This window comes from Trichoderma evansii (assembly GCF_050947405.1).
Source record: "Trichoderma evansii strain SZMC 28006 chromosome Unknown GGI43scaffold_4, whole genome shotgun sequence".
In the NCBI taxonomy this organism is placed as follows: Eukaryota; Fungi; Ascomycota; class Sordariomycetes; order Hypocreales; family Hypocreaceae; genus Trichoderma; species Trichoderma evansii.
Window position 1 is genome coordinate 126,765 of NW_028145202.1, and position 27,097 is coordinate 153,861.

At 45.0% G+C, this 27,097-nt stretch overlaps 3 protein-coding genes across 3 annotated transcripts; 1 reads left to right on the forward strand and 2 right to left on the reverse strand.

Moving 5' to 3' along the window:
• Positions 1-1,182: 1,182 nt before the first annotated feature.
• GGI43DRAFT_397353 (non-ribosomal peptide synthetase) lies at positions 1,183-5,856 on the reverse strand. The gene is made up of 2 exons (XM_083205100.1): positions 5,380-5,856; positions 1,183-5,320 (listed from the first exon to the last, which is right to left on the reverse strand). Exon 2 carries the CDS (start codon positions 5,300-5,302, stop codon positions 1,739-1,741), a length of 3,564 nt encoding a protein of 1,187 aa, XP_083063049.1. The 5' UTR covers positions 5,303-5,320; positions 5,380-5,856; the 3' UTR covers positions 1,183-1,738.
• Positions 5,857-18,671: 12,815 nt separating this feature from the next.
• GGI43DRAFT_397361 (oxidase ustYa family protein) lies at positions 18,672-20,022 on the reverse strand. Its single transcript, XM_083205101.1, has 4 exons — positions 19,686-20,022; positions 19,493-19,615; positions 19,296-19,435; positions 18,672-19,196 (listed from the first exon to the last, which is right to left on the reverse strand). Exons 1-4 carry the CDS (start codon positions 19,909-19,911, stop codon positions 18,903-18,905), a joined length of 783 nt encoding a protein of 260 aa, XP_083063050.1. The 5' UTR covers positions 19,912-20,022; the 3' UTR covers positions 18,672-18,902.
• A 1,379-nt stretch (positions 20,023-21,401) lies between these two features.
• Positions 21,402-26,006, forward strand: GGI43DRAFT_421079 (P-loop containing nucleoside triphosphate hydrolase protein; the record flags this gene model as incomplete). The annotated part of the gene is made up of 9 exons (XM_083207898.1): positions 21,402-21,796; positions 21,833-22,077; positions 22,129-22,478; positions 22,509-22,640; positions 22,695-23,405; positions 23,436-23,625; positions 23,674-24,861; positions 24,892-25,359; positions 25,408-26,006. 9 exons carry the CDS (start codon positions 21,402-21,404, stop codon positions 26,004-26,006), a joined length of 4,278 nt encoding a protein of 1,425 aa, XP_083063051.1.
• Positions 26,007-27,097: the final 1,091 nt, after the last annotated feature.

A 27,097-nucleotide genomic window follows, 5' to 3' on the forward strand; every position in this document is an offset into this window, starting at 1 on the left:
AAATAGTGTCTTCTGACTATCAGTGACAAAAAATCGTCGCAATTTTAATACGATCACCGCGAGGCCTAGGTGCCGGGATTTCCGGTCATACTGTCCAGCCAAAAAAGGGAGGGTTCTGGCAAGATATGAACAACCATTGTTATGACTACCTCGTACTATTGACAAACAGGGCTTACCTTCTGTCTATTATGACAACAGAATGCTTCACCAGCTAATCGCAAGGGGCTTTTCTTCGTCGGTGGGAAATTCCTCTTTGCTTCTATCGTTCCTATATCTATCAAATTCAACGTGCACGAGTCATGTCGACTTCCAACTTTATATACTCGAATGTTCAAGGTAGGTATATGTATATACGCAAAGCCAATGTATGTCAGTTACAAGCATGCCGTGTTAGTTGTTTCTCGTAAACCTGCATCTCCTCTCTTTATAGATCAATCTACTCAGAAGAACTATCACATACGACCATAGGTAGTGGAGAATTCGGGGTCCCGTCAAGTTCTTTATCGTGGATCAATGTCATCCATAAACGGCTATGCAAGCAACAGTTTTAGATAACTGTTCTTCCAGTCTGGGGGGCTTTTAAGCCATTGTCTATTGGCGCAGCGAGTACATTAGGTAAGCACCACTGTCTGCATCACTGTTTCCCTCTGTAAATTTTAATTTAAATGTAAAGCGCTACACCCTCTGTTTATTAATTTTAATTTAAACATGAAGTGCTATACCCCCTCCCACCTTGCAGGGTATTATTTTAAACCCATCAGTCATGTACTATATTTACTTTAATATTATAACTAAACTCGAATTGACATAGATAGGAAATTTTATGCTACTCTCACTAAAGCAGACTAATATTGCATTACACTTTTTACAAAATTCTGTACATTCCTTTACATTACTTGCCTATTGCATGTTTGCATATTTACATGTTTACATATTTACATGTTTGCATATTTGCAACCGCACCATCTCAAACTTTTCCTTATATTACAACTCTTAGTCTTTACCGCAGCTTTTCTTTTAAGCAATCTACTTTTTATCATCTATCCAAATTATTACTTCTGTTTTAAAATAAATACTACATGGCCACCAGTTGCATTAGAAGGAGACGAAAAACAGGCAAATAATAATAATATTTTGAAGCGTTGTCTTAATATGCTTAAATTGTTGAAAGCCAACATATCATAAAGCATTGAAATGATATTCAGTATTATAAAGTCTACTCTATACCCTACTCAAGCTATTTCCATTTCTATTCCTAAAACCTCTCTCCACCAGCAATACTGGAGAGGCTCATGGTGTATATGTGGCCAAATAAAGAAAAATTATAAAATAATAGTTACAAAACTATTTATATTTAAACTTCAATGTTATAGCTAAACATACCCTATATTAATGTTTTAGAGACTTTAAAAGTTTATGTATGTTTTGCATAAGCTTATTAAGGATCAAATCAGCACTATCATCGCCGACCTCTTTCGGGTCTGCTAGCACCCAAAGTCGAATCACATCATCCTCTGGAAAAGCAAGTATTGTTGTCCATAAAGGGGTAGCAACCAGTTCATTCCAACGTATTGTAATATGCTCTGGGGTATCATCAGAGTCTGTCTTAAAACCAAGAGTCGGATAGAAGGACATATTCCGATAATGAACAGCCGGCCGATAGCGAGTTCCCTTGGGCCAATCTGTGCACGTATCAACCATATCTTCCCAGTCTAGCCCCTCATAAGCCGTACGGTCATCATATTGATGAGTAGCCTGATTTAGCAGCTGTAGGTAGGAGCCTGTTTTCTGAACCATTATCCAAACTGTCTAATGGAAGGACTTTCAACCGAAAAGGCAGCATATTGACGCAGGGACCCACAACGTCGGACAAACCAGGCATCTTCCCATTGCGTCCGGTTGTAACATTCCCAAAAATCACTTCACTCACGTCTAGGAGCTCAGAAAGGACGAGCGCCCAAGCAACATTGATGATAATTGTTGAGCGCGTGCGATTATCATTTGCATCGTGGAAAATTGGCAGTTTTATGGTTCGTAACGTCCGGATGGTCTCAGATTTTGCTGGTTTCAGTACGGGCGATAAGGTCACCCCAGTAGTCCCCGCAAGTAGCGATCGCCAATATTCTCGCGAATCATGGGCATTTTGTGTGCGATTATGAAGTAGACTTGAAAAGGCCGGTGTATTGGGAAGAGTGACACCGTTGTAGGCGGTTGCAATGGCATTGAATATCTGCTCCTGACACCACCCGTCATTCTGCATATGTGACAATCGGATAATAATTCGACGAGTGCCTTTTCCACTATGGACCAAAGTGAGTTTAGTGTAACAGTCATTGATGTGAGCCTGTCGACAATCTTTGGCACAAAATGTCCGCGAGAAGCTTGTTATCTGCTCTGTCGTAGTAATCTCCTCTGTGACCAAAGGAGCTTCACGGAGAATAGCTTGGTAGAATTTACCTTGGTATTCAATGAAGCGGGCTCGAAGACATTCAAAAGTCTGTATCACTGTTCGCATAGCAATAATAAATTTTGCCCACGATATTCGATGACTGACATCTAAGTGAGCATATTGAAGTCCAAGGGGTTCTTCAGAGCTATGTATATAGTCCATCTGAAATCCATTCGCTGGAAGGATATCAGTGACATCGCCAACTGCTATGCCCAAGACCGATTCAACATGGTGTGTAATTGATGGAACATCAAGCGAATTAGGTAAAAGACAGAATGGCTCGTACACCTGCTTCTCAGACATGCCGACTCTCAGAGGTACCATTAATTGAGCAAGGGAAGCCAGCTGCGGAGTCTGAAAAACGTCTCTAGTCGATAGCGAAAACCCTTGATCGTGAGCAATAGTTGTCAACCGCATTACATGGAGGGAATCACCACCCAATCTAAAAAAGGAATCTTCGCGACAGATATTGGAGGCCTCGATCATCAAGATCTCCCAAAGTTTTGCTAACATCTTCTCAGAAGAGGTGTTAGTAGGGGTTCGTGCAGAGAGCTGTTCAGGGTAATTAATCAGCCAAATTAGCTGAGAAGGAGAAATCTTATTGACCATAGATCTGAGACGATTATGATTTATCTTTCCTGAGCTGGTTTTGGGCATAGATTCCAATAATACCATTGCTTCTGGCTTAAGATAGGATGGGAGAATTCCTTCGAGCTCAGAATTAAGATGAACCGCTAGGGATTGCATCTCAATATGAAAGCTATTCCACTCCTGTAATTTGACTGGGCTCACGCATACTAAAAGCCCTTGACGGGATGCAACGTTCATTCCAAGGGGAATCTGCGCAATTTCCACAGCGATCGTTAGTATATGTTGTCGAGGAATAAGGCGTCGGATCGTATCCTCTAAACCTGTTACGTCGATCCGCTGTCCCCTCAGTTTTATCTCCGACCCGATCCGGCCGACGTATATAAGCGTTCCATCCTCGTCGTATCGTGCTTGATCACCTGTCCTAAACAATTTACCCTTTCTTCCAAACTGGCCGTCGATACCCGCAAGGAGCCATGGAGGATCGATAATAAATGCGTGTGAGTCACTGGGCTTCTGCCCAATGTATCCCAATCCGACCAGCGGCCCTTCAATGAGAATCTCACCAATAGATCCAATAGGTGCCAATCGAGAGGGATTGCCAACCTCTGCAAGCCAAAGATTTGTCCCCAGTCCGCGACCAATATTGTTAGCCTGCGATGACTTCTCAATGATAGAGGAAGCTGAAGACATGATGGTACATTCGGTTGGCCCATATACATTCGTAAGGCGCACCCGAGTTCCCCATAGCTCAATATCACTTTGTGCCAAAGGCTCTCCTGTGAGAATAAGAGCCTCTAGAGTTTTAGTACGCCCAACATCCAGGATTCGAGAAACGGACGGGGTAAGCTGGGCCAAATTAATCTCGCGCTCAGCGATGAAAGAGCTCAAATCCCCCTTTCGGATGCTGTCACTCGGGACACAAAGACAGCCCCCACGCGCAATGGTATAAAAGAAATTGAAAATGCACGCATCGAATGCGTATGAGGAGCCATCGAGTGATCTTGTGTCATTGGTAAAGCCAAGGAAGTCAGCCTGATGGTGGATTGCACTAGAAAGGTTGGCATGGCTAATTTGTACTCCCTTGGGTTTACCTGTACTGCCGGAGGTGAATACAGTATAGGCTAGATCACTTGGCTGTGTATCACATTCTTTCTCCACATCAATGGGATAGATAGGGTAACCCACGAGGCCGAGTGACTCGTCGATTATCAGACTATAAGGAGCAAGTCTTGCTGCCTGATCTTTCATAAGCGCAGAGCAAAGAATTGTATTAGGCCTTAAGAGCTGCATAATGGCTCGCAACATGCCCTCTGGGTGTTCGGCATCGAGTGGAACGAATGCCGCGCCTGCTTTGAGGAGAGCAAGCATGGCAACATTGGTCCACTTCGATTTTTCGAATAGCAGCGGCACAATGCAATGAGGTGTGACACCATGTTGGCGGAGCAGTGGGACTAGCTGGGATGAAAACTGATCTAGCTCTTGATAAGTCATTGTGCCGTCCCATGCATCAATTGCGTACGCTTCAGGTTGTCGTTTCGCAATCTGAGATAATATATGGTGAATTGGAATGTCGAACAGCTGCGGTACCCTCCTGTTCCATTGCCAAATATCTTTCAAGTCATTAAGAGAGGCGGCATCAATATCCTGGATCCGGAATGAAGCATCGTTTTTGACCAGCAATAGCTGCTGATGTATGTGGCCCCATTGGAAGATCAATCTTTTTACCTCGCGTGCACTGAGAACATTAGAATCAAAACTGCATCTGACCGTTAAACCGCCATTTTGGGGTATGAGTTCCAACATGAGACAGTGCTGATTGAGAACAGCGGTCTGATCAGGAAATCCTGGAATCTCCCTTTCATTAATTTCTTCAAGGAGGCTAGTATAAACATTAGACTGTGAGACAGGTGGTTGAATAACGAGAATGGTCTGGAAATGGCAAGCCTTGGCGGTTGCCTCATTGATCCGCCGAATCTTGGCCAGCCCTAGATGCTCATGAGGTACCATGGCAGCAGTCTTGCGCCTAAACTCGGTCATAAATTGCAAGAGAGAATGTGAAGGATCCACGGTGACTTGTATAGGCACAGTAGTAATCGTTGGGCCAACCACTGTGTCAATTCCGTCTATGGGGGCATGACGGCCTGTCAAAATGGTACCAAAGGTTATATTATTGCTACCAGTCAGGCGGGCCATCAGAATAGACCAGCTAGCTTGGAGAAGAGCCGAAAGATTGACGCCATTTGTGGGAGATTGAGATTGCATTGGCAAATGAATCTCGTGGTACGTATTTGGTCGAGGTGTATATGCTTCGCTCGGTAATGTAGGGTAACAAGTACTAGTCTCCGCACCTTGCAATTCGCGAGACCAAAAGTCTATAGAAGCGCTTTCATCCAAGGTGCGAATGTATTTAATGAATAGACGCATATCGTTGAGTGCTGTGGTCTGCTTTGTTTGATTGTAGCATTGTTCCAGCTGTTGATCGAATAATGAGAGTGTCCAGCCATCATAAATAGCATGATGAAGTGTTAGGACAATATATATTTCCCCTGGGGAGTTGATCGCAGCCCAACGAGCTATGCACGAACCCAAGTGCACCTTATTTGCCGAAGCTTGGTCAAGAAATTCTTGAAACCCAGAGTAAGACTCACAATAAGCCTTTTCATGGGTCACAATATGGCAAAGTCCATAGTCTTTGAGGTCTACGAATCTTGTCCTGAGGATGCGATTTTGAAGAACCATTTCAGCCCAAGCAGATCTCAGCCTCTTTAATTCAACTTGTGGAGGTATCCGATAAAGTCGCATACTAGTAAATGCACCAGGCTCTGCCGCTGTGGCTATTAGCATACCCTCCTGAAGTGGTGTACACGGGTAGATATCCTCAATAATGGTGGGATCTTGAAGACCACACTTGAGAGCTGCTTCAAGGCGGACATGATCTAGATCAATCTGGTTTGGTAAAAGGCTGAATGCAGGGACGTTATAAATTTCTGAGAACTCTGGGACTCTCAGTTCGATTATTCTGGCCAGTGTGGAGAGGGAGCTGCTCTCGAAGATATCTGACACACGAATATCAAGCCCTTCCCGACGGGCACAAGCTACCAAGCGCATGGCGGTAATTGAATCACCATTTAAATTGAAGAAATCATCAGATAATCCAATCTTGTCTGGCGAGATCTTGAGAACAGAGGCCCAAAGATGCTGCAGCTGTATGGCGACCGGCGAAGAGGGTACCAGGTGGATGGGTTTAGCTTTTGCATTTCCTCGGTAGATATACTCAGGAGAAGCAGATGAGGCCAACTCCTGCAGACTCCTAGCATCTAACTTGCCATTCTGAGTTTTAGGAATGGTTGAAATAAGAAAAAATGCAGCTGGTACCATATACTTCGGCAGCTTTGACTGTAGATGCCTATGTACTGCATGCAACCGAAGAGTCATCTCAGGATCTGGCATCATAAGATCGGCTGATTGTGTGAAAGGGGGTTTTGCATTACTCAGAAACGCAACTAACATCTTCTCAGAGCTTTCAATAGGGTTTGCAACCAGGCAAGCAGCAACAGAACGGATATGCCCTTTCATGGCTTTCAATATATGATGTTGGACTTCTTCCAGCTCAATTCTCTGACCTCTTAGCTTGACCTGAAAGTCTTTTCTGGTGATAAATTGTAAATTTCCAGATGCATCATATTTTGCAAGGTCACCGGTTTTGTAAAGCATACTGGAGCGTCCGATACAATGGCTAAATCCTGCTGCAAGCCAAGGAACATCGTCGACATAGGATGCATGAGTCTGTGAATCATTCTTGTAATATCCAGAACCTACAAGAGGCCCTTCTATTAATAATTCACCGACTGCCCCTATAGGTACAAGGTTGCGGTAGTTATGGGGGTCGACTAGCCATGTAACAGCGCCAACTCCCTTACCAATTCCTCTGCACATGGTCGTGTTCTCGAATCCTGGATCAAGACATGAGGCTGACGTGCATTCCGAAGGGCCATATGCCACAACAATATGAACATCTGGTCTCCAGTGCTGGAATTCGCGCAGATCCACTGGCTCTCCGGAAAGTATTAATGTGTTCAAAATTGGGAGTTCTCGGGGATCTAGGAGGCGAGCAACAGATGGTGTAAGCTCCATGTGATTTGCCTTAGAACGGTTAATGGCGCCGACTAGGTCATTTTGTCTTTCATCTTCACTTGGAACACAGAGACAACCTCCTGCACACAAGACTTTGAAGAGTGTGTTCCAGCTAACGTCAAATGTATAGGAAGCAAATTCGAATGCCCTAGTATTTGTGTGAAATCGTGAAAAAGCAGACTGATGTCTAATTGCTGAGGCCCATGCCTGGTGAGTTTGTGTGACCCCTTTCGGTACACCGGTGCTGCCAGAAGTAAACAGGATGCATGCGATGTCGCTTGGCAGTGAAATTTCCAAATTGAGATGGCTTCTATTCGCAGTTGTTTCGGGGCACTTGATGCTGCTATTTACTATGATGACATGGGGAGTAATGCTTTTTGCGATCTGTGCAGTTGGTATTGCAGCAAGAGAGCAGCGTGGGTTAATTTGATGGGCTATAGCCTGGATCCGACTCAGAGGCTGGTTTGGATCAAGTGGAATGAATGCCGCGCCAGTTCGAAGAACCGCTAGGGCTGCAACTGCAACATAAGCAGATTTAGGAAATACAATAGGGACAATGTCGCCTCGTCCAACGCCATGACTGCAAAGGTAGCTAGCAACTGTATAAGATAGCTGATCCAGCTGATTATAGGTGATTTGACCATCCCAAGCATCCACTGCAATGCTGTTGGGATGTGCATGTGCACGCTCAATGATGAGATCGTGGAGGCAGGATGATATTGTATCAGGCACGACGGAGTTCCATGCCCATATTTCCTCAAGATCATCTCTCCCCGTCACATCAATATCGGAGACGAGCTTAGCGCCGGAGCTATCAGCTAGTTTTGGCAGGACTGATTCTAGGCGCCCGACAAGACGTACAACTTCGCGGTGGTCGATCACGTGCGGGTCATAAATGACTTCGATATCAATGTGATCATGGCTAGGGACAAAAAATAGTACTAATGGAAAGGTATGGAAAGCATTTGTACCGCTGGCAGGCACATTGTAGGAAGACACCTTTATGTCTTCTACTGGCTCTGAACTTGCAGGTGTCACTACAAGAAGAGTTCGATATTTCGTCGCCATCTGGGAGTTCTTGTTGATCATGCCAATAGACTTGGCTCCAAAGTGTTGAAAGGGGGCCATACTAACACTCTCACTTCTAATGTTTTCGATGAAAGCTTTGACAGTAGTCTGTTCTGAAGGTGTTATGATCCGAATCGGCACTGGGGCAATAGTTGGACCGACAATATTTTCCAATCCTTCAAGAGGAGCATCCCGGCCTGTTAGGGTGGCACCAAAAATTACATCGGAGCAACCAGTTATTTTCGATATAATAAGAGACCAAGATGCGTGTATTATGGTTTGAATGTGAGGAGTTGCTGTCATGCCAATCGTTCGCTTGAAACATCCTGTTGGTGATCCATGGTATGACTCCGATGAAAGTTTAGGAAAAATAGCACTTGGATCAGCTCCCTGAAGACGTTTTTGCCAAAATTCTCTCACTTCTTCCATATCTTGTGAATTGACATACTTAACAAATTGGTTGAATCCGGGTGCTTTGGGAAGACTTTGTCCGTAATAGGCTAGTCGCAGATGGTTTTCAACGATCTGGCTTGACCAACCATCATATAGAGCATGGTGGATTGTCCACACGAGCTTTGGAACTTCCTCATAGACTATCGCCCAATGTGCCAGAGGGGTACCAATGTCAGATTGCTGATTTGATATGGAGAGATAGCCCACAAGAGTGTCCGAGGATTCCCAGTCAAAACTACGTGTTACGACTTGCAATAAATTAAACCCAGTTACTACAACAAAGCGAGTCCGTAATATTTCATGTTGCTCAATGACGGAATTCCAAGCTCGTATGAGCCGTTCACAGTCTATATCTGCTGGGATATCAAAGACTGAGCGCCTTATATAAGCGACAGGCTGCTTCATTGTGAGAGCAAACAACTCCTCCTGGAGCGGAGTACAGGGGTAGATATCTTGGATATCTTCTTTCGAAATTTGGCAGAGCGTCGCAGCCTCTGAAAGAACATGACTTACGATTGATGGCTCTAGCAAGGAAAAGGGTCTGCGCAAGATGCGAGATGTGCGAGAGGCTGCACGTTGAGAATTCAGTGCCATCGCAGCCAGTTCTGACTCTTTTACTATCAAACTGACAGTCAGCCCCAGTCTTGTTTTCCCAGCGAGGGTTGATAGTTTCATTGCTGTAATCGAGTCACCTCCCAATTGGAAGAAGTCCAGCCCTGGGGATGATGGTATAATCTCAGCCTGACCCAAGGATATTGCCCAGAGTTTTAGAAGCTGTGTCTCAGTTTCCGTCAAAGGACCATATATGAGCGTTGCACCCAAGTACATGTTGGTAGGTGATAGTTGCAAAAGTTCATGACCAATATCTCTCAATTTATGTCGGTCTATCTTTCCTGAAGACGTAAGAGGGATGGTATTAATGGGGATGAAATATTCTGGAATCATATATTCTGGGAGTCTTTGTGACATCAACCTTTTTACAATCAATGCGTCAAAGGTCTTTTCAAGTTCAGGTGAGAATGATTGATAAAAGACGACTAGCCGTTGAATTACGGCATTTATCTCTATGACCTCTCCAATAATACTGCTGAGATTTGGATTTGCTTGTTTGACGCAGTATTCTACTTCTCCAAGATCGATGCGTTGACCACGGAGCTTGACCTGTGTATCTGCTCGACCGAGATACTCTATTGACCCATCGTGAAGGCACCGTGCCAAATCTCCGGTTTTGAACACTCGCCCGCGTTGGCCATAGGGGCTTACTCTGAGAAACTCGGGGTTGGAGATGAAAGAGGCCTGTGTTTTCCTGGGATCTTCATAGTATCCAAGGCTAACAAGTGGTCCTTCCAAAACTAGCTCGCCGACAGCTCCGATAGCTTTTAGTTGGTTGTGATTATCCGGATCGACTATCCATGGTATGACTCCAATTCCCCGACCGATGATAGAAGCCATTTCAGGTAGTTTGAGGTCTTGGAAGAGCGAAACAGGGGTTACTTCGGTCGGCCCATAAGCCCCAACCAGCCTCACATGCTCTCCCCATATAGAAACATCAACCGGGGTAACAGCCTCGCCACCAAGAAACAATGTGCGCATTGTAGGGACGTCGGCAGGATCTATTGTGCGTGCTAACGATGGGGTCAAAAAGGCAGTAGTGCTTTGGAATGCATGCATTGCCCCTGCGAGATTGTCCATTCGATCGCTCTGAGAAGGGATGCAGAGGCATGAACCAGTGGTCAAAGCCCAGAAGTGATGCCAGATGGTAGCATCAAAGCTATGAGAAGAAAAGTCAAATACTCTGCACCCTGGGCCGAAACCAAGGCGCCGAGCCTGGGCAGTTGCAGCTGAACTTAGATTTTGATGTGTAACTTGAACACCTTTCGGGGTTCCTGTGGAACCTGACGTAAAGGCAACGTACATGATGCTTTCAGCGGGTATAGGCGCATCAGAAATAGTTTGTCTTGGACGCGTTTCGGGCATTACTTCGCTTCTGAGGGATGAATAGCTAACCACAAATACCTGGCCGCAAAGTTTCGCTGCAAGGTCCTGCTGAGAGGCAGACGCAAGAACTAGAGGCGCATTCAAAACGCTAGATATATAGCTTAGCCTGCTGAAAGGGTGACTTATGTCAAGGAGACTGAAAGAAGCCCCTGCTTTGAGCACAGCCAACATGGAAACCGCGGCGCAGAAAGATTTCTCAAAACAAAGGGGCACAAAACAGCCTGGACCAATTCCAAGAAAAATGAGTTGTTGTGATATTCTAGAAGCATATTCGTCTAGCTCTATATAGGTTAGCTGCCCATCGTGGGCAAGAATTGCTAATTCGTTTGGTGTCATCTGTGCTTGCTCAGCAACAAGATCATGCATGAATTTGTTTGTGGACTGCGGTACAAGCTGATTCCACGCCCATAGCTGATCTAGGTCATCTTTGGTCGCATTATCAAGCTTATATAATGTAGTTTCCAAAGGTAATCTGCAGATTGTTTGAAATAAAGACAGAGTCTGCTTCATTAGATAGTTGACGAAATCAGCCGACAGCATAGAGTCCCTGAATACGGCCTGGAGACTTAAATCTTCATTTTCTTTCTTAAAAACAAGCATCAAGCCGTAGCTATTGAAGTTTCTTATATCATCAAGCTCCTCAGTGTCAAATAGATGTTGATTAGACACCGGCCCTGTGTAGCGAGTTTTCTGACTTTCTTGTAACACGAAAAGGGTTTGGAACTGAGTTCCCGCTCGAGCATCATTGCTAGCTGCAGCAATATTAGGAAGCCCTAGATGCTCATATGGCTGCATGGCAATAGAATTCTCCTGAACTACGTCCAAGAATTCCCGCAGACTTTTCCTATGTTCTAGCCGGAGATAGATTGGCACCGTCGCCATTGTTGGCCCCCGAAACAAGTCTGAGCCCTCGACATCCACAGCACGACCCGAATGAATTTCTCCAAAGAGAATACTCTCACTCCCAGTCAAACGAGAGGCAAGTATCGCCCACGCTGCTTTGAGTAATGTGGTTAGAGTCCACCGTCCGGGCAGCTGCATTGGTAATATACAGCGTCGTTTAGCTGTGGACTTTGTGATGGTCTTGCTGGGTGATTTTACCGTCTTCGGAAACAGTGGAACTTCAGTGGCGCCTTTTAATGCAGATCGCCACCAATCCATGTTTTCAGATTTGCAGCTATTGATGAATCGAATGAAGACATTGTACTCCGAACTAATAGACAAACTAATCCCATCATATACATTGGCAACATCGGTGAGAATTAGTTGAATAGTATGTTGATCGTAAAGAGCATGGTGCATTGTCCAAATAATAGATGAGCCATGGGATTCAGGTGTTCCTTGCACAATACCAAAGTGTACCAAGGGGCAGCCTAAGATCACGGTGTTTGTGCTAGCTTCTGAAAGGCAATCATCTCTTGTGGCATACCGACACCAATCTAGATTTTCACGCAGAACGACTTGATAGAGTGCTGCAGCTTCAGTTTGAATTATTCGTGTTCGCAGAATGCGGGTTGATGAGAAAACATATTCCCAAGCTTCGACCATGGCGTCCAGAGAAACATGCCCCGGGATCTTGATCTCTGTGTGCTGTACATAAGCCGAATGTTCAGAAATAGTCAAAGCCAAAAGACCCTCTTGCAATGGAGAGCACGGGTAAATATCCTCAACATCATCCGGCTGAACGTTGCAAGACAAAGCTGCTGAGAGGACGAGTTGAGCCCTATCCTCTCCTGGGGGGAGAAGATCAAAAGGTGACACAATCTCTATTCTACTATGCACTCTGCTTTGTTCTGCTTCAGGCATTGACAAGATCATAGCAAGTTCTTCAAACCGTGAATGACGGAGCACGTCTGACACGGTAACAACTAAACCAAGTTTCCGGCAGACATTTACAAGTTTCATTGCAGATATAGAGTCACCTCCCAACTGAAAGAAATCCTTTCCAGGGCCAATCGCCGCAAGATCGTAGCCAAGAACTTTTGACCAGGCTTGCTGTAATGTCTTTTGTCTACTGTCAAGTCCTGTGGATTGAGTCATCTCATTAAATGTTGTTAGAACGTCTGTCTGTGTGAATGTGGCTGTCAGTGCCTTCAGCGCCGCACGGTCGACCTTGCAGGTAGGTGTCAGCGGAATCACTGAGATCTCACAGAACACGACTGGCACCATATGCTGTGGTAAGAAATGCAAGAGTCTCGATTTAAGGTCAGGCGGGGGAGGCACAAGGTGTCCTTTCAGAGGGGCATTTTCCGTAGTGAGTTGTAAGTTGCTAGATGGGCGAGAAGATAGAATGAAGGCGCAAAGTCGCTTGTTGCCGTTGATTTCCGATAGATCCGCAATAACATCTTCTATGGCAGGTAACTCTTGACGAAGGTAGAACTCCACCTCTTCAAGCTCGACACGCTGCCCATTTATTTTAACCTGGGTTGCTGCTCGCCCCACAAAGATAATGGAGCCATCATAATTATACCGCACTAGATCACCAGTGCGATATATAGGGATTTTGCTGTATTTCAATTCATCAGAGCTCATTGAAAGCCAACTTGGATTGTGTAACCAAGGCGATTTTGATTCCTGGGCCATTTTGAAGTATCCCGGACTTACGATAGGTCCTTCAATCACAAGCTCACCGACGGCACCCACTGGTGCCAGTGACTTCGCATGTTTGTCAACAATCCATGTCCTGCAGCCCACTCCTATGCCTATATTTAAAGCATTATCGTCATCTAGGCCATAATTATGCACAGTACAAATCTGACATTCCGCAGGGCCATATGCGTTGATCAATTGGACATAAGGTGACCACTGATGGACCATATTCCTCCCAACTGGTTCTCCACTGAGCACCAGAGTCTTCATATCTGGAAGGGCCAAGGGATTGAGTAGCCGAGCGACAGATGGTGTCAGATTAGCCCAATTCGCTCCTAAACGCCTGAATGAGCCCTCAATGTCATTATGCCGATCATGCTCGCTGGGAACGCACAAACAGCCACTAAGCGTTAGTATGGTCAATGCATTATGTACAGCAATATCAAAGCTATACGAAGCATAGTCATAAACACGCGTTTCATTACGCATATTCAGAGGTCTTTCTTGTTGATAAACGGCAGTCATAAAATTCCCATGGGTGATGATAATACCCTTGGGAATGCCCGTGCTCCCGGAAGTAAACACAAGGAAAGCTGTGTCTTCTGGTGCGGAGGCAGGCCAGGCTAGGGTAATGTGCCTAAGATCTTGAAGTAAGTCATCGGGCGCGACTATGATCCCTGACGGCAATAGATTTTGTGCCAAATCCCGTTTAGCGCTACTTGTCAGGATGCATGTCGCTGCGGTCTGTTCGACGATTGCCTGCAGCCTTTGCTTCGGTAGATTCGCAGTATCAAGAAGGACGAAGGCTGCCCCAGATCTCAGGACACCCACCATGGCCACTGCGGTCCAACGTGACTTCTCTATACAGATAGGGACCACGCAGCCGCGTTTGACACCATTGGAAGTGAGGTGATACGCAAGGACTGATGCAAAGTGGTCAAGTTCCTCGTAAGTGAAACTGCCATCCCAAGCACAAATAGCTTCCCTCTGGGGGTGGCGTGCAGCTGCTCCACTAATAACTTCATGGATACATTGGTCGATACCTTCGATGGGAGATTTGTTCCAACACCATACTGTTTTGACGTCTTGAGGGCTGGCGTAGTTCAAATCTTCAAGACGCCGCGTGCGATTTTCCACCCGTCTGATCTCCTTTATTACGTGCGTGAATTGTTCCAACAACAATTCAACTTGGGATGCAACCATTACTCGAGAATCATAGGTTGTCTCTACCAGTAATCCCCCTTGATGCTGCTGAGATACCAGTATCATCAATCCATACTCGCTAAAATTTCTGAGATCTTTGCTTAAGTCCAGCTTCTCAAGGGTAGATCGAAGTTGGCTATCTTCCTGAGCTATTTCTGCTGGCTCTGAATGGCCCGTTTTGAAAGACGGGGGAGGGTGGACGATGAGCAAAGTCTGAAATTTGCTACCTTCTCTGGTATCTTCATTGAACATGCGGATTCTTTGCAGCCCAATATTCTCAAATGGTATGGCTGCCACAGCTTCTTCTTGCACCCGCTGGACAAAGCGCTCAACTTCTTCTGCCATGTCTAGCCTTACACGGATAGGAACAGTCGAAATCGCCGGGCCTAACATATCTTCAATACCCGTCAATGGCACATTTCTACCAGAGAGGGTTGCCCCAAATGTAACATCATCATTTCCAAGGAGCTTTGCAGAGAGCAGAGCCCATGCAGCTCGAATAGTTGTAGCCAAGGACGCGCTAGCAATAGCAGTATCTGGAAGTGTAAATTGCTTGGATAGAATCACATCTGGTCTCAATTCTTTGATACTCTGCGGTATATGTGGAAAAATAGCACTCCTGGAAGGTTCGGCGAGGTATTTGGACCAAAATTCCCGCGCTGGATCCAGAGGTATGTCGTTGATATATTTAACAAAAAGATTGAACCCCATGTATGGGTCTAGTCGGACTCCTCTATAGGCTTTGAATACCTCCATTCCAAGTCTTGGTAGCATCCATCCGTCATACAAAGCGTGGTGGATGGTTAAGAGCATGTATGCTGACCCTAATTCAGTCACGATCGCCCAGCGGCATAATGGGCTTCCCAAACCCATAGTCTCTTCCATGTCTTTCAACTTGTGTTCCTCCAAGCCACCATTTGTACGCCATGACAAATCACTGTCTGTCAGTACCACTTGAAGGTATCCTAGGGACGGCATTTCGATAATGCGCGTTCTCAAAATTGGATGAGTGTGAGCAACGATATCCCAAGCCCTTAGTAGCCTTGATTGGTCGATGTTAGCAGGCAGTGTGAAGGTTGTTCTACCTATGTATGCTTGTGAATTCCGATAACCTGCGGCTATTAGGCCTTGTTGTACTAGAGTAGCCGGGTAAGCGTCTTCGATGTTTTCTACATTAGTTGAACATTTCGCAGCTAGGTCCTTGACGATTGAATCGTCTGTGGAAGACCCTCTGATACTCTCAAATGGCTCTAAAGGGGATTCACTGATGAAAGTGAAGAATCGAGAATGCGTTGCCATATCTGTAAGTCTGGGATATGTAAATACCGTGCTCACAGCAAGATTAATGCCCTCTTTGGCCGCCGTACTGACGAGCTTAATTGCAGCAAGTGATTCTCCTCCATTTGAAAAGAAGTTACTGTTAGATCCAATCCACTCCAATGGGCGATTAAGAACTTGAGCCCAAAGAGTCCTCAGCTTAAGTTCGATATCTGAGACATCTTGACTTTAAGTGCTCTTGATTGGGCCCTTTTCTCCAAAATAAGACTATCCGGGGTCAAAGATGCTGCGATTTGCTTCAATTTCCGGTAGTCCGTTTTTCCTGTTATAGATAGAGGAATCTTCTCAATTGGTATCCAGGCGCTCGGGACCATGGCTGCCGGGACCTCTTTGGAGAGTTCTTTGTTCACCGCAGTTAGCATCTCTGATAGGGCTTGCGCAGCCACACTAGTGACCACGATGAAAACCACCAGAAGTTCTACTCCATTTTGCAAAGTCACAACACATGTGGACCATTTTGTTGTCTTTGAGAGGTGCTTGTGGAGATGAGCTGCCACTTCGCCCAACTCAATTCGTTGCCCACGAATCTTGACCTGGAGGTCGCGCCGTCCAAGATATTCCAATTGATTTCCATCAATATATCTTACAATGTCTCCTGTCCGGTATACGCGCCCTAACCGACCCTTGTTGATCGGCGCGCATCCATCAGCAAGCCATTGCGGGTTCTGCAAAAACACTGTATCGGTCAACTCCGGGTTATGGAGGTATCCCGCTCCTACTTGAGGTCCTTCAAGAACCAACTCGCCAATACCCCCGATTGGGCAAAGGCGATTGGGGTCATGAAGGTCCACAATCCACGTTGCTCCTAATCCTGTGCCTATAACAGAAGGCCTGATAGACTCCAGAACATTTTCATTAGCAACTGTAGTAACCGTACATTCAGCTGGCCCGTATGTATTCATTACCCTAGTGCTTGTCTCCCTCCATCCGGCAAGTACTGGCTCAGTGCAGGCTTCACCTAAAAGATTAAGCACTTTAAGAGCTGGTAACTCTGTTGGGACCAGAGTTTTTGAGACTGAAGGTGTCATTTCAGCATATGAGACGCGATACTTTATAATTGCTCTCGATATGTCGTTCTTGCATTCCCATAACGAAGGAATGCAGAGACAAGCCCCATTCAAGAGACTAAAGAAGATATTACCCACAGAGACATCAAACGCGTACGATGCCAGGGCCAGAATTCTTGAGCTGCTAGTCACGCAGCATTTAGGTGCAAGAAATTCCGCGAATGCGCAAACATTGCGATGCTGAATAATTGCTGCTTTTGGAGTCCCAGTTGTTCCAGAAGTAAAAATTATATAGCAAATATCTGAAGGTAGCGGTTGATGCGTAATAGGCGTCAAGGGAGCTTCTCTGGTCCGAATACCTGAGTCCACTACCATGACTTCCATTGCCAGTTGGCTTGCCCTTGACAGCTGCGTCGATGAGGACAATATGATCATACACCCTGGAGATATCAGGCGAACTAGCTGTCTGAGTCTCTCTTGTGGCAAATCCTCGTCTAGCAATGAGAAGGCCCCTCCGGACTTTAAGACACCAAGTATTGCAACAGGCATCCACATCGTCTTTTCAAAAAGCATGGGCAGAATCTTCCCACGACTAACGCCTAATTTAATAAGTGAAGCCGCTAGCTGATTAGACAGTTTATCGAGCTCGCGATAAGTCATCTCTCCATCCCAAGCATGGATAGCGATAGCTTCTGGTTGTCGTTCCATAAGTTCTGAGATGGCACTTAGCACACTTCCATGCTCTGGAGTAGCAATATTGCCATTCCAGTCCCAAATAGTGTGAACGTCTTCCCTACTAGCCCTTTCTATTTCTGAGACAAGCCGTTTCCCAGCATTTGGCAGGCGTATTTGATTGAGTATATGGATGAATTGCTGCTTCGTTCGAGTCCCTTGCCTAGCTCCAAATATCTTCGAATCTGCAAATGCCGTAATAGTAGCGTCATTTCCTTGATTGAGAATATTGCAATGTATAAGTAGATGAAAATGTTCTTTTGTGTTTGCCTCTCCATTTTCTCGCGACAAATATTCCGAGCTGGCCAGAGTACGGCTTTGTGTCACAACTAAAATATTCTTGAGAGGGGAGATGTCATTGTCATTCCCTGAAGCTGTGCCATCATTAGGGCGTAAAAGATATTTGATCTTCTCTGAAATCTGTTCAACCGTTATCCCATCAGACAAACTCAAACGAATCAATTGCCTTCGCATGGGTGTTTCCTCGTAAAAGAAGGAAACATCAGGAGAACCCAAATACGTCTCCAGTAGGATGGAACACGCTAGTAATAATTCCACGGTGGTCCAACGATCATAACAAAGGCTGTCGACTTGGTTGGCACAATAATTGCAATCTTCCATTGATGCTTCCATATTGCAATCGTCTATTGACGCTTCCATCTTTTGATACACAAGTTGGAATACCAATAAATTTGAGTTGTGGCTCTGAGAGGCACGTTAACAAATTTGGGCTAGTTACCGAAGCAGACGAAGGTGCTTCGCACGAACTCAGATGCGGTGAAGCGACGGGCTTCATACGACGAGGTCGCAATCAAGACTTTGTAGGCGTATGCGACAATTTCTAATTGTGGAAAAAGCCTTTACCTATTAATTTATTCAAATATAACCTATTGCGTATTACTGTGTTAAATACTGAAAGGTTAATTACGATTACTCCAGTGTCCTGGATACTATAGGCTGCTACCCCTCAGCCTAGAGTGGGTGAGAAGATTGCTTAATTCGCTATATCGCAACTTGGGGCCTGTAATAGTGAAACCAACACTCTCCCGGTGGGTTGCTTCGCCAGGTTTTTATTTTACTACAGGGAATTGAACTATCATCTGTACATTGCTTCCAAACGTTCACAATCTTTGTAAATAGCATATGTATCGACAGCATTCCTTAGTGTTGACTACTGATGTTAGTCCCTGCCCGTTCAATTTCAAAGTCAAATGAGTACTATATTAGATTATGTAGCTAGTAAGGCGATCGAATCAACCACATACATGTGCCAAATTTCACTAATCCATAGCGTTGATAACGCTACGGAGCAGTTAAAAGGCATAATTGGGAGGTGACCGTCACTGTGATCGGTTGATTTCAACAGCCCAATTATTATCAACCCATGCTTCAATCCTGTCGAAATTTCGGCATCGGTGGTGAGAATCAAAATCTGCCCGTTCGCCTGTAGGAGACCGAGGGTCGTCTCTGATGAATAACGGCGTCACATCCGCATAACACATGAGTGCGATCCTTACAGTCTCAATGCAATGATCCACATGCATGCGATTACCAATCTCGGAGTCTTTCATATCCACAGGTATTTCATCATGGTACTTGCCTGCCTGAAACCAGGTGTATTGACGAATAACGTTCTGCCAGATGTGCTTGTAAGTAGTAGATTCGGTTTGAGCTCTTGATTACTGGACGCTACGATAGAAAGGCATACAGAAAATACTGAAGATTAAACTCACCAAGCAATGCAATTGATGGAAAACTTCTACCAAAGCAGCATACCCTCTTCCTTCACCAGGTATTCGCTTCAGCGATCTTCTTACATCGGATGACCTGTTATAAAGACCTATCTTGCTCTCCGGAATCTCGATAAAATTTTCTGGATTTTACTTCTATTAAAAATGACGCCTCCACGGATCAGTAAAGGCTTTCTTACTATAAGTCAAACGTTCCCATGCCTCTTCACGCTCGCGAACAGGTGGACCGCGATATATGCTTGTGGAATTGAAAGCGTTATCAAAATTGACGTCTTCATATTCAACGACGGGGAGAAGTGGTGCTGTTCAAAGAATATAATTTTGTGGTCAGACACTCCGTATCGGTAAAAGTTTCTTGCCTTATTTACCTACACCAAACAGTTGATTGAGCTATGCATTGACGGTCGCTCCTCATGTTATCTTTTGTGATTGCTATTACCAGCGCGAAAATTGCTAGAGCTAGAGCCCAGGAAGAAGCATGAAATAGAGTTATGATCCAGTGAGTGCGGGAACCACAATCAGGCTTGTCAATTATGCCTCTTTCCGCATTGAGAAGGCTTTTATACGATATTTCTTCTCTAGAAGTGATCATTTTCATCTGGTTGGTCAGAATGTTGCAGAGACAAATGAACAGAGGTCATAGTAACTTTGCTCGGTTCTTCGGTGGCTTATTTATAGAAACGTGCACGACATATGATTGCTATCACTGAGATATGAGTAGGCAAGACTGCCCCTCACAAGATTGGTCGGAAAGTATTTCCATCTTTGGCCTCGGTTACTACCTGGCTGACGTCAGGATGCTAAGGCTGGTTTGTCTTATAAGTTCAATATTCAGCCAACTTTCTCATGTCTTGTTTCTCCCCACCCTCCAACCTTCTCATTCCCGATTAATACAACACAGAATCTGAAAATCAATCCAAAATGAAGAGAATTATGCTTGTTGTTATGATGACCATATCATTCGCCATTCCCGCGTACGCTACTGCCCATACTGATCTAAATCCATACCAAGAGGAGATTGACGCAGCTTCTCGAGATCCAGTTGCAATTTTAGGAGCGCGACAGGCATGAATAACACAGTCTTCTCTGTAAGCCAATCTTTTACACTCTATTTCATCATTTGTTATTAGGTTGCCCCTCTGCTCTTCATTATTCACGAGACATCCCAGTCTTCGTCTTTAACTGACTATGACTGGGTATATCACAGGCCATTCTAGAGTTTTCGATTTTCTTCAGCCCGTATCTATGTATTTCGACAGCAAAAGGATCTATTCAGATAATATGCGGTACAGGGGCTATTCAGATGGCTTCAGAGGAATTATCTGAAGAGTGAAAATTGGAAATTTCATGCCGGGATTTTGCCAGCCACCTATACTTAGTTTCTAAGAACACATCATGCAGAGGAATACTACTCAGCCATAGCCATTAAGGTGAAATCATTATCAAAGACAAATATACCTCTCTACTGTCCCAGCTCTCGTCCCTTATATCAAGCAGAGGTTTTGACACTAACTTCGCTCAAAAGCCGAATCGCTCAATTTGGCCATACCGGAACTACTGCCTAAATAGGAATGGTGGCGTGGCTCCTTTCTTTATTTCGCTATAACGCGACAGTCCTTTTGGGCCTTTTGTAATCAACAAGCACGCTACAACAAGGAGTTAGGTAAAAGGTTTTGTCTCGACCAGGAATAATAGCGGGATCCTGGTGGGCTACCTATTATCTGATAATATTCGTTGAAGGGTCTGGATGTTACAGGGTAATAATAATAGCTACTCAAAGAGAACAAAGTAAAATAAATAGTAATTACAGTTATAAACTGAGGGCTACTATAGGATAGGTAGTGATAACTAGGGTACGAGGAACCAGGCTAGGAAATCAGTTGGGCTAAAGCTTACAAGGGAAAAATAAGCAAATTAGAGATCTCATCGGGCTTCCACAAGGCAGCTGGATTTGTCCTAGGCAATGCCTGGAGAGCTGCGAGGCGACCCCCCTCAGCACTTTTGGGGTTCGGCCACAATAGTTCTCTAGCAGCGAATTTCTCTAGACCTTTGGTTCTTCACTTTTCATCTCATATCATTAACTAGACTATGGTTCCTTCAGTCCTAAGTTGCCCCGTACCATTCTGGGAAAATGGCGGGTTCTCACTCTGTGTTCGACAACAATATCTAGAAAATTTCGCTCCATTTGCGGCGGTAATTATATCCCTCGTGCTGCTGCTGCTGCCTGCATTCCAACATTGGCGACGTCTTAATCGCCAACGAGATGGGTTTGAGCCGTTAGAGAATTCGGATTCTAATCAACACATCGATCCAATCGCTGCCTCATTAGTTGCTGTTCATAGTCCATGGCTCACCTGGCTTGAAGGTTCGATACTTGTGGCAATCATAGTCACACTTTTTTTCTTCATTGCGTACCTGGAATCATCATCGGAGAGCTTTCCACTTGGGCTTCTCATCTCTTCTATATATTATTTTGGCTTATGGTGCGTGCGACAATGGGCTTTGCCTTTTGAATCTAGGGCTCGGAACTTGATCCGATCTCATTCTGGTGTCCTTTATGCATTATGTTGGCTCTGTCTTGTCTTCATTTTACTATCGACGTTCACAGGACCGGTGGACAAGGCCTGGACTCTCACCGTTATCCTTGTAGGTGGCCTTTCTTCACTCGTTCTTCTGCTCCATATCACAACGCCGAACGTTATCGTGCAGTCCATTTCAGAAAGATTGCATGAACCTGTTCAACCAGGGAAAGAAAATTCAGCAAGTCTAATATCCCGTTGGACCTTTTCCTGGGTAAACACTGTTATCTGGAAAGCGTTTCGGGATCATCTGAGCACCTCTGACCTGTATGCTCTTAACTGGGATGACACCGCCAGAGTAACAGGTCGGTTATTCCATAATGGCGCACCTAGTACCCTTAAACTTCTTTGGAGACTGTATCACTTTACCAAACATGACCTGCTTAAACAGGGCGCGTGGGCGATCCTCTTTAGTCTGGGGAGCTTTTCCCCGGCAATTCTCCTTCGATTTATCCTCGATTACTTGGAATCGCAAAATGCCAAGTCTCGAAATAACGCCTGGCTTTGTGTTGCTGGACTTCTTGTCGCCGGAGTTATTACAGGTGTCGCAGATTGCCAGTGTGAATGGCTGGGTCGCAAAATAAGCGTAAGGCTGCGGGCTATTCTGATCAACGAGACCTTCACCAAAGTATTGGACAGAAGAGTCACGAGGCCTGCAAAGTTATCAAAAGATCAAGAAAATTCCTCTCAGGACACTAGTGCTACAGATGGGAATATTCTCAACTTAATGGCGGTAGATGCCGCCAGCGTCAGCGAAGTTGGCGCACATATGCATCTCGCATGGGTAAATTTCCCTCTCCAGATTACAATTGCATCTTTGGTGCTTTATGGTATACTTGGGATTAGTGGCATATTAGGTGTTATCCTGATGATTGCTCTCCTACCATTGAACGTCTTGGTATCGAAACGCCAGGTAGCAGCTCAAATGAAAGTTTTAGGCGCAGCTGATTCTCGTGTGCAAGCGAGTAATGAACTTATTACCAACATACGAGTTATTAAACTCTGTGCTTGGGAAGAAGAGTTTCGTAAAAGAGTTAGTCGCCTGCGGAAAATAGAGCTCTCAGAACTGCGTATCCGTTTCTTCTGGTGGTCAGTATCCATGACTGTCTTCTATTCTTTACCTTTTATTACTACAATCTTGACTTTGTTCATCTACACTATTATCGAAAACAAGACATTAGAAACTAAGACTGCCTTTCCTGCTCTGGCTATATTTGCAGTTCTACGCATTCCGCTAGATAGAATGTCGTCCATGATATCATTCATTCTTCAGGCACATGTATCTGTCAGCCGCATTGAAAAATTCTTAACTGAGAGGGGAACTAGTCGACATGATCAGTTAATAGAAGGCGATGGATTTATGATCGGCTTTGAAAATGCTACCTTTGAATGGCCAGTTCAAGGCGATGTTAACACTAATGCCACTGAAGATATCCAACTCGCGGAAATTTCGCCTACACATGCATTTCGTTTATCAAATCTTCAGATAAAATTTCACAAGGATGGTTTAAATGTAATTTGCGGGCCTAGTGGATCCGGAAAGTCATCACTATTGTTAGCACTGCTGGGGGAGATGGAACTCCTGCGAGGCCATGTACATCTACCTCTGCCGCAACAGCCGATCGACGATGATTCATTAATCAGTAACGCAGCATACTGTCCACAGGAGCCTTGGATCATGAACCAAACTATTCGAGCTAACATCTTGTTTGGGCTGCGATTCCAAAATCACCGTTACAAGATGGTCCTCGATGCGGTGGCTCTGAGTCGAGATCTTACAGAGTTTGAGAACGGCGATCTTGCTATCGCGGGGGAACGAGGCAGTCGCTTGTCTGGCGGCCAAAAACAAAGAGTTGCATTAGCGAGGGCGTTATACAGTTCTGCTCCATTCCTTCTCTTGGATGATTGCCTCAGTGCACTGGACTCGCGTACTGGAAGACATATTCTTTTCCATGCAATTAAAGGTCCTTTGATGGAAGGCAGAACGTGCATTCTTGCAACGCATCATTCTCAGCTTGTTCTTCCTCACTGTGACTATGCGGTCTTCTTGGAGAGTGGTCATGTAAAGCAGCAGGGAAATGCTTCAGAACTCATGAAACTGGGTATTATCGGGGCAAATAGACTTGCTACTGAAGCTGAAGGCGAGTCTAAGACGACAGACTTTACTCATCGTTTACAAACAGCTGCTCCGGCTGAGCTTCAGCCCGAAGTATCTGATGCAGAAGTATCAGATGACTGGGCCGGAAGTGTTAATGGATCTTTAGAGACCCAGGCTGAATCCTTATACCACGAAGAAATGGGAACCGGAGCTGTTTCTTTCTCTATTATTAAAACGTATCTTACATCTATGGGGAGTAGGGGATTCTGGGCAATCGTGTTCTTCGCATTTACTCTCCAACAAATTACCACACTAGGAACGAACTTCTGGGTCAAGATATGGGCTCATGAGTTTGATGAGTTAGTAAAAAACTCAGCAAAGTCTGAAGGAGATCCTAAACATGTGAACTCTGTTTACTATCTTGCAGTCTATGGTCTTATCTGCTTGGCATATGTCCTTGTCTCGTTTGTTCGTGATCTCATGACCTTCTCTGGGGCTCTTAAGGCCTCGGCCCGAATATTCGATAGCCTGCTGGACTCTATTCTTCATGCCCGCTTAATGTTTTTTGATAAGGTTCCATTTGGCCAAATTACAAATCGGTTTTCCAGAGATGTGGAAGCAGTTGACCAAGAAGTTGCTCCTCACTCAACGAGTACCTTTTATACATTCTGTTCCCTTGCAACAGTTATTATACTAATCTCTGCTATGATACCTGTTTTTCTTCCAATAGCAGCTATTATTTGCTTCGCTTATTATATTATCACTATTATATATATTAATAGTGCACGAGATCTGAAAAGAATTGAGTCTGTTCAGAGATCTCCTCTATATCAGCATTTCGGAGAGGCACTCACTGGCTATGTCAGTGTGCGTGCTTATGGGCATGTTGAGCGATATATAGAAGAAAATCAGATACTCACTGATGGCTATAACCAGCCTTATGTTCTGCTATGGGCAGCTAAAGAATGGTTAACACTACGCATTGCCTGTTTGAGCGCCATGATCTCTTGGCTAACGGGTACCTTCCTGCTTTGGGGCCTGGACAGGGGAACTGTAAATCCAGGGATCGCTGGCCTAGCGCTCACCTACGCTGCCACGTTTAGCGATAATGTACTTTGGTTTGTCCAACTTTATGCGATAGTTCAGCAGAGCTTCAACTCAGTCGAGCGTATTGTCGAGTATACAGATATCAAGCAGGAGCCGAGCGAACCACTTGAGACATCGTCATACGATCTATCACCGCAGTGGCCTATCCATGGCCACGTGTGTTTCCAAAGATATGCTACACGGTATTCTTCGGAGCTTGACCTAGTGCTGGTTGACTTGAATTTCGATGTTCACGCTGGGCAACGGGTGGCGGTGGTTGGACGCACAGGGGCAGGCAAGAGTACATTGGCGCTGGCCCTTATCCGTGCAGTTGAAGCCGACACAGGACTTATCACTATTGACGATGTCAGCATTGCCTCAGTAAATCTAGATCGCTTACGACGGGCCGTGACTGTGGTACCTCAAGATCCCACTCTTTTTGATGGCAGCTTGCGCCATAATTTGGATCCTCTCCAACAGTATACTGACGATGATCTTCGCGAAGTTCTCCGAAGGTTGCAATTTTTCAAATCACTACCATCTGGGGACCTAGATCATCCCGCTGTGGCCCTGTCCATGGGTCAGCGTCAGTTAGTCTGTATTGCGCGGGCACTTCTTCGTCGATCTCGGGTCTTAGTCTTGGACGAAGCAACCGCATCTATCGATCACGACACAGATGCTTTAATCCAGGCAGGACTGCGATCTAGTATTGCGACGGGGACTACTGTCTTGACTATTGCCCATCGCCTACTGACCATTGCAGATTATGACCGTGTGGTAGTCTTGGATTCTGGCCGAGTTGTAGAGCAGGGGTCCATTGCTGAGCTTCTCCGTAAGCGAGGCGACGGAGCTTTCTTTCGCCAATTATGTGAACAATCGGGAGACTTGGCTCATATTGAGCGAGTTGTACACGGTCAAAATCCACATTGAGAATTTGCGTAATAAACCACGATAGTATAAAATTTATCCTTCATTATAACTGTTCCATCTCACAAACCCGCTTAAAATCGAATCCTAGTCTCCTTTTCCACCTAGTAGTATATAACCTTAGCAATATTGCTTTTGGTGTTTAATGAAGTTAGTTGTATATTAGTAGAAAGCAAAAAGCTATGCATTTGGAACAATCTAAGTATAAATTAGGATCCATTGCAATATTTACCTAAATATATCCACTCCTCCCCTCTAACAGATCCGTAAATCCCAAAAGAATTGATAATTAAATCCAAATCTTGATTATTAATATTTTGTGCTTAAAATTTTCCAGTTCATAGGCTCCTTGAAAATCTCCGTATTTATTTTTGCGGAAAATCTGTGAAAGTGTTTTTGCTTCGGCAATCATGTAGCCAAAGAATAGGGCGGTGTTTGTCCATATACCTTGCATCAAATGTCGTCATAACGTGCCATAGGCCAATGGAGGTGATCACACGAATTATATGGCACTGTATTTAGTTATACGTAGCGAGAATTGCACTTGATTTCTCTCCCTTTGAGGCACAACCAAGACAACATATTCGTGAGAAATTTATCTTGAGTGACCCAACATCAAATCGTGGCCGCTAGATTTCCTGTCGTCCTCATCCTTTGCACCGGCACTAATTTTAGCCAAGCTATCGCCTGTGCCTTTAAATCCCAGGTTACAAGGTCGGCATAGCTGCCTAGTCCCTAAAAGAGGCTGACAGGACTGATAACCAACTAAACTTCCCAGGTGACTTCTCTAAAACCGAGGATATGGTCAATAATCTTTTCCTAAAGTGAAGGAGGCATTCGGTATCCCCAGTGTCGTCGTCTACAATGGTACTATTCAGCCTCCCTCAGTGCTGTCAACTAACTGACGCGTCGCAGCTCACTCACGCTGACGACCCCTTCGTCCTCTCTTTGGCCGATTTGAGTCGTGACATATCCATTATAGTGCCTTTGTTGCTGCGTGGCTTGGTGGGGTAGTGATTTGAGTGAAGAAACATGGTACACGACGTGATTGGCTATAACCCCTCCCCACTATATGACTAACGGCAGCTAATTTG